This window comes from Trichechus manatus, unplaced genomic scaffold, assembly GCF_000243295.1.
Source record: "Trichechus manatus latirostris isolate Lorelei unplaced genomic scaffold, TriManLat1.0 scaffold00127, whole genome shotgun sequence".
Classification (NCBI taxonomy): Eukaryota; Metazoa; Chordata; class Mammalia; order Sirenia; family Trichechidae; genus Trichechus; species Trichechus manatus.
Window position 1 is genome coordinate 4464033 of NW_004444063.1, and position 14521 is coordinate 4478553.

The 14521-nt window shown below is 36.5% G+C and overlaps 1 protein-coding gene across 2 annotated transcripts in view; it reads left to right on the forward strand.

Annotated features, from left to right (window-relative positions):
- PPP2CA (protein phosphatase 2 catalytic subunit alpha) overlaps positions 1 to 13519 on the forward strand; it is a 27315-nt gene extending 13796 nt beyond the window's left edge. Inside the window, exons 2-7 of one of the 2 annotated variants that reach the window (XM_004384718.3) lie at positions 4903 to 5112; positions 7571 to 7744; positions 8373 to 8462; positions 8914 to 9075; positions 10332 to 10450; positions 11033 to 13519. In XM_004384718.3, the coding sequence (XP_004384775.1) occupies positions 4903 to 5112; positions 7571 to 7744; positions 8373 to 8462; positions 8914 to 9075; positions 10332 to 10450; positions 11033 to 11105 (828 nt within the window). In that variant the 3' untranslated portion in view covers positions 11106 to 13519. The remainder of the gene's footprint in view (positions 1 to 4902; positions 5113 to 7570; positions 7745 to 8372; positions 8463 to 8913; positions 9076 to 10331; positions 10451 to 11032) is intronic. The other variant, XM_023738988.1, reaches the window with a different exon arrangement.
- Positions 13520 to 14521: the final 1002 nt, after the last annotated feature.

The following is a 14521-nucleotide window of genomic DNA, read 5'->3' on the forward strand; positions in this document are numbered from 1 at the left end:
TCAATTGAGATGATCATGTGATTCTTTTCTTTCCTTTTATTTATGTGGTGGATTACGTTGATTGATTTTCTAATGTTGAACCATCCTTGTGTACCTGGTATGAATCCTACTTGGTTGTGGTGTGTTTATTTTTTTGATATGATGCTGAATTCTGTTGGCTAGAGTTTTGTTGAGAATAAAGTATCAATTTAAAACAGAAAAAAACTTGGAAAATGGCAAGGTGACAGTTTTTATTTTTTACAATTGTAGCAAGGAAAAAAATTACAAAGTAAATGTGGACAGAAAAAAATGGAACTATATATTTAAAAAATGAGCTAAACAAAATGGAAAAAAACTTCATTAAAATCACAGATTAAAACTGTTTATACAGCTAAACGCCGTCTAGCTTTGATGAATAGACGCTCAAAGAACGTGGCCAACGAGCAGCTGGTGGATTTGAACTGCCGACCATTTGGTTAGCAGTCAAGCTCTTAACCACTGTGCCACCAGGGCTCCAAGGGGAAATAACTGATAGTCAATAAGGAATAAAAATTTGAACTCTGAAATGAAAAATATCAATGAGGTAGCATTTTAATCTGAAATAGCTGAAGAACTGGTACATTCTTTCATTCATACTAAATTGGCATAATCCAGTTTTGTAGAACCTGTCAAATCAAAAAAATATTCGTGCTGTTTGCTCTGTAACCTCTCAAGTGAAAATTTTTGAAAGGGAATAATTTAAATAAATAATACATCTATAGAGCTGTTCAGGATACTATACAGCAATTTAAAATGATCAGTATAATGCTGTAGGAACTTGAATTAGTGAAAACAAAACTTTGAGGTACAAAGTGAGGTGTTGACCAATTATAAATATGAGGTCTATGTATGGGTAACTGGGCAGTGTTTTGTTCTGTTGCACGTAGGATTGCTCTAAGTCAAAACCGACTCGATGGCACCTAACATCAACATGTGAGTAAAAACTAGAAGATAGTATGAAGAATTAATTGCCTTTTATGTGGGAAACCTGGGTTCTGTCTTGGCCAGTGCACCTCAAGAATACCTACCACCCATCTGTCATTGGAGGTTTGCGTGCTGCTAGGTAGGATGTGAAACAGATTTCAGCGGAGCTTCCTGACTAAGATGGAGTAGGAAGAAAGGCCTGGTGGGTCTATTTTCAAAAATCAGCCATTGAAAACCCTTTGAATCACAAAGGTCTGATTCCATTGTGTATGGGGTCGCCATGAGTCAGAGTTGATGGCAGCTAACGATACAAAGAAATGAGAGTAGTTTTTATGTTAGTGTGGTAGGATTAAGGTCAGCCTAAAACATTTTTCTCTTAATTTTCTTCAGGTTTTGAGTGCTGCATTTTAGTTAGTAAAGCAAGAATGCTCAATGTGAGATTGAGGGGTAGTTCCACCACTGAAATAAACAAGATTTAATATTTTAAGGTTTTTCAGTCTGTTTTTTATACATAGGATTTGTAATCATTTTGTACTTTAAAATATTTGCTTGATTTAATAGTAGAAAATGCATAAATGTGTTGAGTGGCTTTTTCCACAGTATGTGTTAACTAGAAATGATAATAGCTATTGTGTGTCCTTAAAGGAAATTAATATATAAACAGTTGGTGAATCTGTTGTTAATTCATGGTTTTTGTCTTTCTTGAGAAATGTTGACATGGATGATCTATGAGGTCTACCTTATTTGTAATTTCATGTGACTATGTTAATTTAGAAGGAACCCTAGTGGCACAGTGGTTAACTGCTTGGCTGGTAACCAAAAGGTTGAAGGTTCAAACCCACCAACTATTATTCTGTGGCAGAAAAGACCTGGTGATCTGCTCCCAAAAAGGTTTCAGCCTAGGAAACCCTATGGGGGCAGTAGAACTATAGGGTTGATATGAGTCAGAATCGACTTGACGACACACAACAACGTGGTGATTAGGATAGCCCGTATCCAAAAATGTCAAAACAAGTCTGTAGGTCGGTCACTCAATGTGTAGCTGATTGTTTTATAGTAAATTGAAAAATATAGTTGTAAGATTTCTTAATCCAAACTCAGAATGTTGAGAGGACATCGATAATTACAAACTAAACCAAACCTGTTGCCGAGTAGATTCTGGCTCATGGCACCTCCATGTGTTACAGAATAGAACTACTCCATAGGATTTTCTCAGTTGTAATCTTTAAAGAAGTAGTTTGCCAGGGCTTTATTCCATGGAGCCTCTGGGTGGCCTTAAACCACCAACCTTTTAGGCTAGTAGCAGATTACAGATAAGGATCAGAAATCCAAACTTGTTGCTGTCGAGTTGATTCCAACTCATAACGACCCTATAGGACATAGTAAAACTGCCCCGTGCAGTTTCCAAGACTGTGATCTTTATGGAAGCAGACAGCCACATCTTTCTCCCATGGAGCAGCTGGTGGGTTTGAACCACCAACCTTTAGATTAGCAGGTGAGTGCTTAACCCCTGTGCCAGTAGGGCTCCTTGCAGATAAGGATAGGTATCTTTTATTCATGGTACTATCAGTATTTCAATCAGGTGTCCAGAGATGTACTTAGAAATTTAACTTCTGATAGAATTAAACGTGAAAATTCATCATGGCAAGATTTACATGGTATGTGTCCATTTGTTTTCTTACACCATTTTCCTTTTAAAATTTCTGAGTAACTTTGGCAAATTTTCTTGAAATCGACTGTATCATTTCATTTGCATCTATTTTCATTAGTGTGAAAAACACTAGACATGGTGTTAATGCCACACAGACTTAGTAAGGGAATATGCCTGGCAAACTTCTGCTTGTTCATATTAAAAAATCAGGAGGGTGAAAAAAAATTAATCTGAATGTTTTAAAAACTGTCACTTTGACTCAAAGAGTGTAATCAATGTCACTGAATTGTACATGTAGAAACTTGAATTGGTATATGCTTTTGCTGCATATGTTAACAACAAAGTTAATTATTTTTAACAAAGTGTCACTTTGTTGCGTGAAAAATAGATTGGAGGGAGGAAGAATGGAAAGAGGGAGTTAGTGTGGAGGCTGGTGCAGTAATCCAGGTGAGATGATGGTGGTTTGGCCCGGGTGGTGGCTATACAGATAGAAGTAGATGGATTTGAGATGTGTTTTGTAGGTAGACTAGGCAGGACTTGGTGGTAGATTGGTCACTGAATACTAAACCAAAAAAACCCGTTGCCATCGAGTCGATTCCGACTTATAGCAACCCTATATGATAGAGTGGAACTGCCCCATAGGGTTTCCAGGAGCGGCTGGTGGATTTGAACTGCTGACCTTTTGGTTAAGTGAGCTCTCTTAACCAAATGTTAAGGGCCTGAGCTCTTAATCACTGTGACACCAGTGCTTCCCCACCTCTGTGGCCATTCCTCTGAAATCCTCAATTCATTCATCAATTTTTCAGTCAGTGAATCTTTGTTTTAATGCTATTTCCATTACACTTGTTCTCCAGTCTCAGTCCCTCACTTAGTGTCCATCAGTCCCTATCCATACCCTATTCTCCCTCTACATCCTCACCTGGGTTGACCAACTGTCATGGTTTTCCAGAGACTGAGGGATTTCCTGGGGTGAGGAATTTCCTATGCTAAAACTAGGCTAGTTGGTCACCCTGCCCAGACTCCAGTCTAGCTTCTTCTCCATTTTGAGTATTACGCTTCAGCCGTAATGTTAACTCTTTCCTCATAACTTCTGGGACTTTATACACATGATTGCATCTCTCTGTACTAGACCACCTCCAATTTCCTACTCCTGCCCCTTTCCTGTAAATAATTCCTGTGCATCTTTTGGACCCCAGGTAGGCAGTTTTCTTAGCTGTCGCAGTGTTTGTGATCTTGGAACACTGTGCTGTTTACACAGAATATAATGTCTAATCACTTGGCCTTTTCTGTTGTAATAATAATTTTCTTGTCTGACCCTCCTGCTAGACTGCACTTTTATGGGTTGTCTTGTTTGTTGTAATATCTTATTTAAAGTGGCCTTCCCCAGTTACTCTCCCCTTTCTTTCGTGGCAATTAACACAGTCTACTTTTCTTTCTTGTGTACTTGTTTATAGTTTTTTTTCCCCCTACAGTAGTGGGAGTGACCCTATCTTGTTCACTGCTTTATCTCCAGTGGCTGGCACAGGGTCTGGTACATAGTAGTCACTGGGATTGTTCAGCAAATGAATGATTATCTCCCAGTGCGTTTTAGAGTCTTGGCATACAGTAAATGATCAATAAAAATTTACTGAATGAATGCTAGGGTTTCTACTGAGTGAAATGGTACGTTGCCCTTAAATGTAATATTTGAATTTGTGATTACACGGGCGACTGCATATGCTACCATGTAACTTTTTTTAAAGCACGATAAAAAGCATGTTTATTGAACACTAACAACTGTAAAACAAATTTTATATTTTGGTGTAAAGAATGTAAAGAAATACAAAATTTTAATGTCTTTCAAAAATTAAAAAAAAAACTCGGGCAGTTCTACTGAACCTCTCCTCAGAGCCTGGAATCCTGGAGTGCCAGCATTATAGTTAGAACTCTGAAGCTAAGGAAGTAGGTACCTGAATGTCTTGCTCCATTTTTTCATTGATCTTGTAAGAGTGCTAATGATTATCTCTTTAGCATCAAGTAGATAGCAGCGAGTAGGCCTAAAAACTCCTGATATTGATGTAAAAACGGGGCTACCCATAACAGTACACATTTTTCTAGGTATCAAGGGGTGAGACAGCCAGTGGATAGAATCCAGCCATATCTTGTCTTAATTTCAGTGGAATCATAAATGTCTGCAGAGAGTAGACATTAAAATAACTTTTCGTCTTGTACTGAGTTTACCCCTTAAGATGCATTAAAGTGTAAGCAAACTTAATCTGTGTTAATGTTTAATGCCAAATGTATTGATTTACTCTTTTCCCCATCTGTAGGCTAAAGAAATCCTGACAAAAGAATCCAATGTGCAAGAAGTTCGATGTCCAGTCACTGTCTGTGGAGATGTACATGGGCAATTTCATGATCTCATGGAACTGTTTAGAATTGGGGGCAAATCACCAGATACAAATTACTTGTTTATGGGAGATTATGTTGACAGAGGATATTATTCAGTTGAAACAGTTACACTGCTTGTAGCTCTTAAGGTAATTTTCAGTTTCTGTTTTCCCTGTGATTTGTGATTTTCTCCATCTGAATGTTCAATTTTAGAACAACACTCCACATTTAGGAGTACAAGTATTCGGATTTTGCACTTAGGAATCATAAACCTGTTTTCATTCTAAGTAAAGGGATGTTATAGAATGAAAACAAAAGGGTTATTCTCTAAGGAAGAGAATGCATCAGTCACATTGTTTGAAAAAAATGTTACAGAGCTGGTCAAATAGGAACTTCAGTTCAATAAATTGGGATGTGGAGAGGTAATCTAATTACATTTCTAGATACTTTTGAAGTATTTTAAAGGAACAAAACATATTAAATGTCAAATGTTTATACCCCTGACAATGTAATCCTATACTTAAAATTTTACTAAAAAATTGAAGTGGAAAAAGCTTTATTTATGTGAAAAGACAAATTGTATCATCTTTAATATCATATAAAGAAAAAATTGGTCTGAATATCCAGTGGGTGGATATTTAAATTATAGTTTATCTCAGTGGAATATTTTGCAGCCATTATACATGACATAATAATGTTCTAGAACAGTAGAAAGGATAATTGAAAAAAACAAGTTACAAAATGATAGGTATACAAGTTGTAGCTTTGTGAAATGTGCAGAAGAAGATCTTTAATTTTCCTAGCCAGTAGACCTCTTTTTATTTAAGAGTATGCAGAATGATGAATTGGCTGCCGCAAACTTATATTAGGGAAGCAGTGAAATGTGGTTTTGGCAAGAGCTGAACTTTAGGTGATTAATACAATGTATGTGTTCATAAAACTACTAATCTGAATCATGTAAAATGCTACAAAACATTTTTGGAGGCCATTGTGTTCTATATCTGTAAAATGGAGAAATCAGATTAGATGATGGAAGGTTTCTGCTATGATGAGAGATCATTTTTGTGAACTATGAAAGCAGCCTTGCAAGCCAACCTGTGCTTAAAACCCAGGATGAATCCCACTGCTCAGAAGAGGAATGATTATGCTACTTTAAAGAATTCACGTAAGAGGGGGAAGGAATTGTCCTTTCAACGAATAGTGCTGGGCCAATTGGATGTCTGTATTCAAAAAACAAACTTAGAGCTTTACCTCATATCATTCACAACTGGATCAAAATGTAAGAGCTAAAGCTATAAGACTTCTAGGAGGACAAAAAGAAAATCTTCGTGGCCTTGGGTTAAGTATAGATTTCTTAAAGTTGATACCAAAATCACGATCCATACAAAAATAAGGAGGACTTCATCAAAATTAAAAACTTTTCATTGAGAAAAAAGAGAATTTACAGACCGGGAGAAAACATTTAGAAATCATATACCTGATAAAATACTTATATCCAGAATATATTTTAAAAAAAAAACTCTTACAACTTAGTAATAAGACAAACTCAGTTTGAAAATGGGCAAAATATTTTATCAACATTTCATTGAAGAAGATAGATGAATGGTCAGATAAGCACATAAAAAGATATTCAACACCATTAGTCATTAAGGAAATAAAAGCTGCAATGAGATACTACTTCATACCCTTTAAAATAACTATAATCAATAAGATTGATAATACCAAGTGTTGGTGGAGAAATTGGAACACTCATAATAACAACAATAAACAACATACACTGCAGATGGGAATATAAAATGGTACAACTATGAAAAACAGTTTAGCAGTTTCTCAAAAAGTAGAACATAGACTTACCACATGATCAGCAGTTACACCCCAGGAATCTATCCAAGAGTAGCAAAAACATGTCCATACAAAAACTTCCATGCAAATGCTCATAGCAACATTACTCAGAATAACCAAAAGCTGGAAACAATTGAAATGTTCATCAGCTGGTGAATGGATAAACAAAATGCAGTATAGCCATACAGTGAAATACTATGCAGCAATAAAAAAGAACAAACCACTCATCCATGCTACAACATGGATGAACATCAAAAACACTACGCTAAATCAAAGAAGCCACGCACAAAAGATTACCTATTATATGATTCTGTTTATATGAAATGTCTAGAAATGAGAGCTTTAAGCACAGGTTAGCTTGCAAGCTGTTTTCATAGTTGACAAAAGTATCTAGAGACAGTAAATCAGTAAATGCTGGGAACAGGGAGTGACTGCAAGCAGGCATGAGGGATCTTTTTGGGATGATGGAATGGTTCTAAAACTGGATTGGGGTGATGGTTGCATAACTAAACTAAAAAAAAAGCATGTATGGAGTTTACAGCCCCTGAATATGCTTGATGTAAAGCAGGTGGTAGGGAGAGTTTACTTTTAGTTGAGATGAGGTAGGCAGACACATCTGATTTCAGTTTGGTGTGATGTGAGGGTATAGAGATGCTGCTTTTCTACATAAAATTGGAACTCTGGATATCCCTCAAAGTTTCCAGAGCTGTCATTTGATTTTTTAGAAGAGCCAGCTGTTTTATGTTTTCCATTTTGTTGTTTTAGGTTCGTTACCGTGAACGCATCACCATTCTTCGAGGGAATCATGAGAGCAGACAGATCACACAAGTATATGGTTTCTATGATGAATGTTTAAGGAAATATGGAAATGCAAATGTGTGGAAATATTTTACAGATCTTTTTGACTATCTCCCTCTCACTGCCTTGGTGGATGGGCAGGTATGTGGTTCATCTTAAAACTCACATTGCTGACTATTTTCAAGAATCTACTTTCTTAATGTTTAGGTACCAGTGACTTTTTTTTCCACCCTCACATCCCTTTTGGGCTTATTTTTGGTAGATAGCATTCATTCAGCCAACAGTTTTTAAATACCTTCTTTGTGTCATGCACTGAACTGTGTGTTCGGATTGCAGGGATGGAAGATGTAGCCCATCCATCCTCTCAGGGTGTTTCTGGACAAGTCTGGGAGATGTAATTAACTATTCACTGATCCTGGTAGAGGCATGCAGAAGAGATTGCAAGGAAATTCTGTGAGAATGAAGATACTGTTCTCTATTGGGGGCAGGGGAGTGAGGGGTGGGCTTAAGGTCAGGGAAACGTTTTCTTGAAGGAGCTGATTGAGTGGAGTCTAGGTGCAGTAACGATAGTTTATCAACAGAGAACATGTACTCACAGTTTAGAGTCAGTTGGAAGTGAGAATCATCCTGCAGAGACAAGCTTGGCTCAGGTAGAGCACAGAAACAGTAGTGGGGCCAAGTGATGTGGGCTACTGCCTGCACCTTAGTCCAAAATATTTAAAGCGTCTCTTGGGTGAGGTTATATAACATTATAAACCACTCTTTTCAGATCTTCTGTCTACATGGTGGCCTCTCACCATCCATAGATACACTGGATCACATCAGAGCACTTGATCGCCTACAAGAAGTTCCCCATGAGGTATTTGATTTTCATTTGCTAATAAAATCTTTTCAGAAAACTTTTTAGGAAAAAGAGAAATGTAATTGTAACTTAGTTCATCTTATTGACCCCATTCTTTAGCAGATCACAGACCTAAGGTGGTTGGTCTTGAGAGCCTCAGCCTTAGCCACTAGATTATACTGCCAAACATTGAGATTTACAAACTAGAGGCAGATTAATTAGCTAGGGCATGTTGCTGTTGGGGCCGATTGATGCAGGCTGTGCCTCATAAGAACATCTGGAAGCTGTGTCTTATTTGAGCTGGCATTGGTACATAGATATTTGACCTTAATTGCAAAATCTATTACCATTTTCAGCAAACACCACTCAAGGTGCAACTTATTAGTAGCGTGCTGCTTCTGATGAATTACTTAAATTCTGTGTTGACCATTTTTGTAAGAGGCAGTTAGAACTTGAACTTGCTTTTTAGGGTCCTATGTGTGACTTGCTGTGGTCAGATCCAGATGACCGAGGTGGTTGGGGCATATCTCCTCGAGGAGCCGGTTACACCTTTGGACAAGATATTTCTGAGACATTTAATCATGCCAATGGCCTCACGTTGGTGTCTAGAGCTCACCAGCTGGTAATGGAGGTATGTTCTGTTCTTTGAAACATGGTTTGCTTTTTAGTAAATTTAACAAAGAATATACTAGTTTTAAACTAATGATATGAATGAGAACATTCCATATATTCTTTTTGATGAGTTTGCCGATGTAGCCTGAGCCCTTTCAGTAGATGCAGATAACTAGAATTAAAACCTCAAGCTTTTGATTACAGTGAAATACATAGTTAACATGTTTTCAGAGAATTCTTAAATGACTAGGAAGTGCTTGGAATGTATGGGTAAGAAAGTAAGTTGCAGCAAGAGGATGTAACATTCTATGATCCTAATTTTGCTTGTTTCCTATATTTAAAACATGTATGTATGGAGGAGAGATTGAGAAGAAATAAACCAAAATGTTTACAGTGGTCCTTTGGATGCTAGGGTTACAGGTGATTTGAAAGAAGAATGAACTAAAGGGGAAGCAGACTAAGTTTCTTAATGTACAAGATTGATCAGCATACTTTTTTAAAACAGGGCCTGTTTAGATTAATACTGATACAATTACGTGATTGTTGTCAATAAAGCCTGACTTTTCTAAAGATAGGGAAGAAAATTTGTGAAGAATACTTAAAAAGTAGCTCATGCATTCAGATGGACTTTGGGGGAGTGAGGCTGGAAATCATCCTAGAGGCATTCTTTCCTTTGTACCTGGGCAGGAAGCAACTTAAGGGCCTTCGCTTGACTGATAAGAGGATTAATAAGGTCCTGGCTGCTAACCAAAAAGTTGACCATTCGAATCCACCAGCGGCTCCTTGGAAACCCTATGGTGCAGTTCTACTCTGTGCTATAGGGTTGCTATGAGTTGGAATTGACTTGACAGCAACAGGTTTTGGTTTTGGTCTCCAGGAGTATATATCTGCCTCTAAAAGGAATGTCCACATAAATATTCATTCTTGGATCATGTTTGATGTCTCTGCAATAAGAGAAACTGATAAGACACTGATGCACTTACAGAAGCCCACATATAACAGGCAGATTATTCTTGGTGGTTAATCCTATTTTTTAAGGGTTTTTTCTTTTTATAATAAAAAAACTAGTTTTGTAATTTGGGAAAAAATAAATGCATGTATTTTTTTTAATTGTACAAGGTACAGACAATTAAGTCACCAGAAGTAAAGCAGTAGCATTTCTTAAGCCTTTTGCGGAGAAAAGGAGATCATCTTTTCTCTTGAGTGCAGTCACATTTAATTGTGTAAATAAGGGAATAAAAGTAGGTTTTTAAATTTCCTTTCTTTTCCTTGTAGGGATATAACTGGTGCCATGACCGAAATGTAGTAACAATTTTCAGTGCTCCAAACTATTGTTATCGTTGTGGTAACCAAGCTGCAATCATGGAACTTGATGATACTCTAAAATACTCTTTGTAAGTATTTACATCTGAGTAGTTGGTTGCCATTACTTGAATACGTGGTTTTAATGAGATACTAAACTTAAGAGTTAAAGAGCTAATGCTAAATCACATTCCAGTTTGATTTTTAAGTTTTCTATAAAGTGGACCTATGATATGTTGAAACACATCAACAGAAACTAACTTATATATAGACCCTAATATAAATTATTAGGGTTTTAACTTTTAAGCCCTTGTTTTTATTGTGGATTTAATGAAGTATATCCTGAGGATGAGATTACAGATAAGTACATTAGATTTTTTTTTTAACTTCATTTAGTAGAGCCCTTCTTTTAAACAAGCTTAGAAGGAGCCCCAGTGTATGAAAGCACAGCCTCTGTGGCTGCAGTTACTTTGGCTCTTCTGGAGAGGAGTGCATCTAGCAGACATTTAACATGAAATGCATGATTAGACTATGATTAGGGCACTGTTACATTAAGGCAAGCTGAAATTGGATAGAAAAAAATGTGCAAAGTTTGAAAGACTAATATTCTTAATTTTGATTGTCAGTACATCGATGTCTTGGAATATAAACAGCAAATACGTCTTATTTTTCAGCTTGCAGTTTGACCCAGCGCCTCGCAGAGGCGAGCCACATGTTACTCGTCGTACCCCAGACTACTTCCTGTAATGAAATTTTAAACTTGTACAGTATTGCCATGAACCATATATTGACCTGTTGGAAACGGGAAGAGCAACAGTAACTCCAAAGTGTCAGAGAATAGTTAACATTCAAAAAAAAACTTGTTTTCACACGGACCAAAAGATGTGCCATATAAAAATACAAAGCCTCTTGTCATCAACAGCCGTGACCACTTTAGAATGAACCAGTTCATTGCATGCTGAAGCGACATTGTTGGTCAAGAAACCAGTTTCTGGCATAGCGCTATTTGTAGTTACTTTTGCTTTCTCTGAGAGACTGCAGATATTAAGATGTAAACATTAACACCTCGTGAATACAATTTAACTTCCATTTAGCTATAGCTTTACTCAGCATGACTGTAGATAAGGATAGCATCAAACAATCATTGGAGCTTAATGAACATTTTTAACAATAAGTACCAAGGCCTCCCCTCTACTTGTGAGTTTTGAAATCGTTTTGTTTATTTTCAGGGATACCGTTTAATTTAATTGTATGATTTGTCTGCACTCAGTTTATTTCCCTCTTCAGTCTCAGCCTCATGTTGTTCTTTGTTGTTGTCAGAACCTGGTGAGTTGTTTTGAACAGAACTGTTTTTTTTTTCCCCACCTGTAAGACAATGTTAACTGCACAAGAGCACTGCAGTGTTTTTCATAATAAACTTGTGAACTAAGAACTGAAAAGGTCAAATTTTAATTGTATCAATGGGCAAGACTGGTGCTGTTTATTAATAAGATAAATCAATTGATAAATTTTAGAGTTGTAGAATTCTAGGTAAAGAAAAATAAAAATCAAGGCCACTACATAATTTCTCTGGTAACTCCTTGCCAATTCTTCAGATTAATTCAAATTTTTTTGTAATCCAGATGGTACAATCTGTCAGATTTGCCAGTGTGCTCTACGTGTGTTCTTCCTGAATATTAACCTGTCTGCAAGAAAGGAAATCTGTGTACTCCTTCAGTAGGACCAGATTGTAAAACCATGTAACTTGAGATTTAAGTTGTTTTGTTTTAATAAAAAACAGCATGTGTTGGGTGTAGAGTTTAACAAACCAGATGATAAGCTGTGTCCGCTTATTAGTCAGTGCAGTTTCTGGTTACAAATATTACATTGCTTTGTATGTTACATGGACTCTTTAAAATGCTTCACAGATTGATAAGTTCCTAACGGATACTTGTACATTACTTGCCATGTGAATTTAGAGTTAAATTTGTCCCAGATGAGAACGCTGTTAAAGCACTAACTGGCCTGTATTAAACTCTTTAAGTGATATTAGTGAAACCAAATAGAAAAACTACTGCTGGAACATGGTTTGGTTTTATGTATATTCACCCCAAAAACAAAAGTGGTACCTGAAATGAAGTGGCTATGCTAAACCTTTAATGAATTTTTTCCCCCTTCTTGCTCTTGTAATAGAATCAGGATGTTAAAACAGTTCTTCTGTGAAACTAAATTTAATATTTGATCGTCTTAAGCTACCAGGCCAAACTTTGGGACACTTAATCACTACTTGAGTGAGTGTAGTAATAAAAGTTTCCTTGCTTTGTACTATGTTGAGTTTGGAACTGACAAAGTGTTAGCATTTCCCATTTCTAATTGATAGTATTGGGGCCGGTGGCAGGAGCTTGCAGAGTAGATTATCCAAAGTAGTAAGTACTTAGTTTTTCTGCATGACTCCATTTCATTTTATTCTCTTCTGCTTTCACAAGAAATACATTCTCTCTTTTTTTTGTTTTTGCATTGTCACTTTATGCCCGTTCTCTCTGACTGAACAAATAGCTTATCTATGTGTGGTAGTTTTAACCCAATGTCCTAGTGATCCAGACACCAAGCAGCTATTTTTCACGTCCTGTGATATAAGGATTGACTCTAAAGGAATGCATATCTTGTAACTGACATGTGCTGTCATCCAGGTACATATTGTCTAAGTCTTGGGGTTAACAGAACAGAGCTTGTAGCCAGAGTGGCTTAGTTTTAGAATGATGACTGGGGTTTAAACTACTTGTGGAGAATGACTAGGCTTTGGTCATCTATGCCAGAAAGTATTAGTACCCAGCCTGCTTACGAAATGGGTAAGAAAAATGTGCTGGTAAGTGTAGTGATTTTCTTTAAAAATAAATAATTGTGGTTGGATGGGATTCACTAAGTTGGATAATCTTGTTTATTTCTCAGTAACAGGTAAGAATAAGATTTTCATAAAAACTTTTAAAAAGCTTGTTTTCAGGACAAAGGCTTGTCAACTAAGAATGAGTGTTCTGAGTACTCTATACTGAGTGCTTGTGGAAGTTTGCTTTGGAACTTTGTAAGGGTAAGTGAATTGGTAAGATGATGTGCTCCTTTCTTGAGTTGAATATCCCAAGCAAACGTTGATGACTTTTTTCCTTTTCTTGGCTGCATATTGAAAATTTGTTAAGTGGAAGTGTGGGACATTAGTATTAGATTACTTTTCAGAAGGACTTATATTTAGCTTAATAGGAAAAAGATGTTTATTTCTGTGATTCTCAACCTTTATGCCCACAGTTTCTGATTTAATTGTTTGGAGAACGATCCAGGCATAGGTGTTCCCAAGTGATTCTAATTTATATCTAGGGTTAAGAACCACTGCTTTTGTTTCCTGACTACAAATTTAAGAAAATTGGGTTTTGTGGTGACTGGTGGTGGTTTATTTTGGGTAAATAATTAAAATATACCATGTGACCATTACTTGGTTTTAGTAGTGACTTTTACTTGTCCTGTGTAATGTGTTCCTAGAAATTGGCCTAATGTTTAGTTAATAGGCTTGCTTGTTGTGAGGTGGGTTCTGTTTCCAGGAAGCTAGACTTTTCTTTTTTTAACTTCAACCTATTCTCACACATTCTTTGACATATTTCTAGCTTTTATAAATTTTTTCCTTCACACTTGTGCATTCATTTAGTGAATAATCTTATTAAGGCTGTAGATCTATTACTTTGGGTATGTCTGATAATCTCTATATTTGTTTCAATTGTAGTTTAAGACTTATATCTTTGAACTATAAATACATTTTATTTCTGTGTTTTATTATATAATTAATTGCACAAGTAAGTACTGCTGTCTAGACAAAAACAGAAGGTTGCTGAAAGAGCACTGTTGGATTATAGGCATGCTATCCTGTAAATAGGTTTAAATGTTTATCAGCTGCTGTATAAATTTGAGGGAAGAAAAATATGGGTTATAGATATTAATTTATAACGTACAAAAGTTTGGGTTGTTTAAAAGCTGAACTTAGAAGGATCAGTGATGAGTAAGGGAGCTAGGCAGAAGACCAAATTTGATTTGTGTCTCCTGCCATACTTGGGCCAGAATTCCTCTCTCCCAAGAGCTGAAAGGGAAGATAATTATAGTGAATGATTGAAAGCTAAAACAGGCTGCACAGATCTTAATGGCTG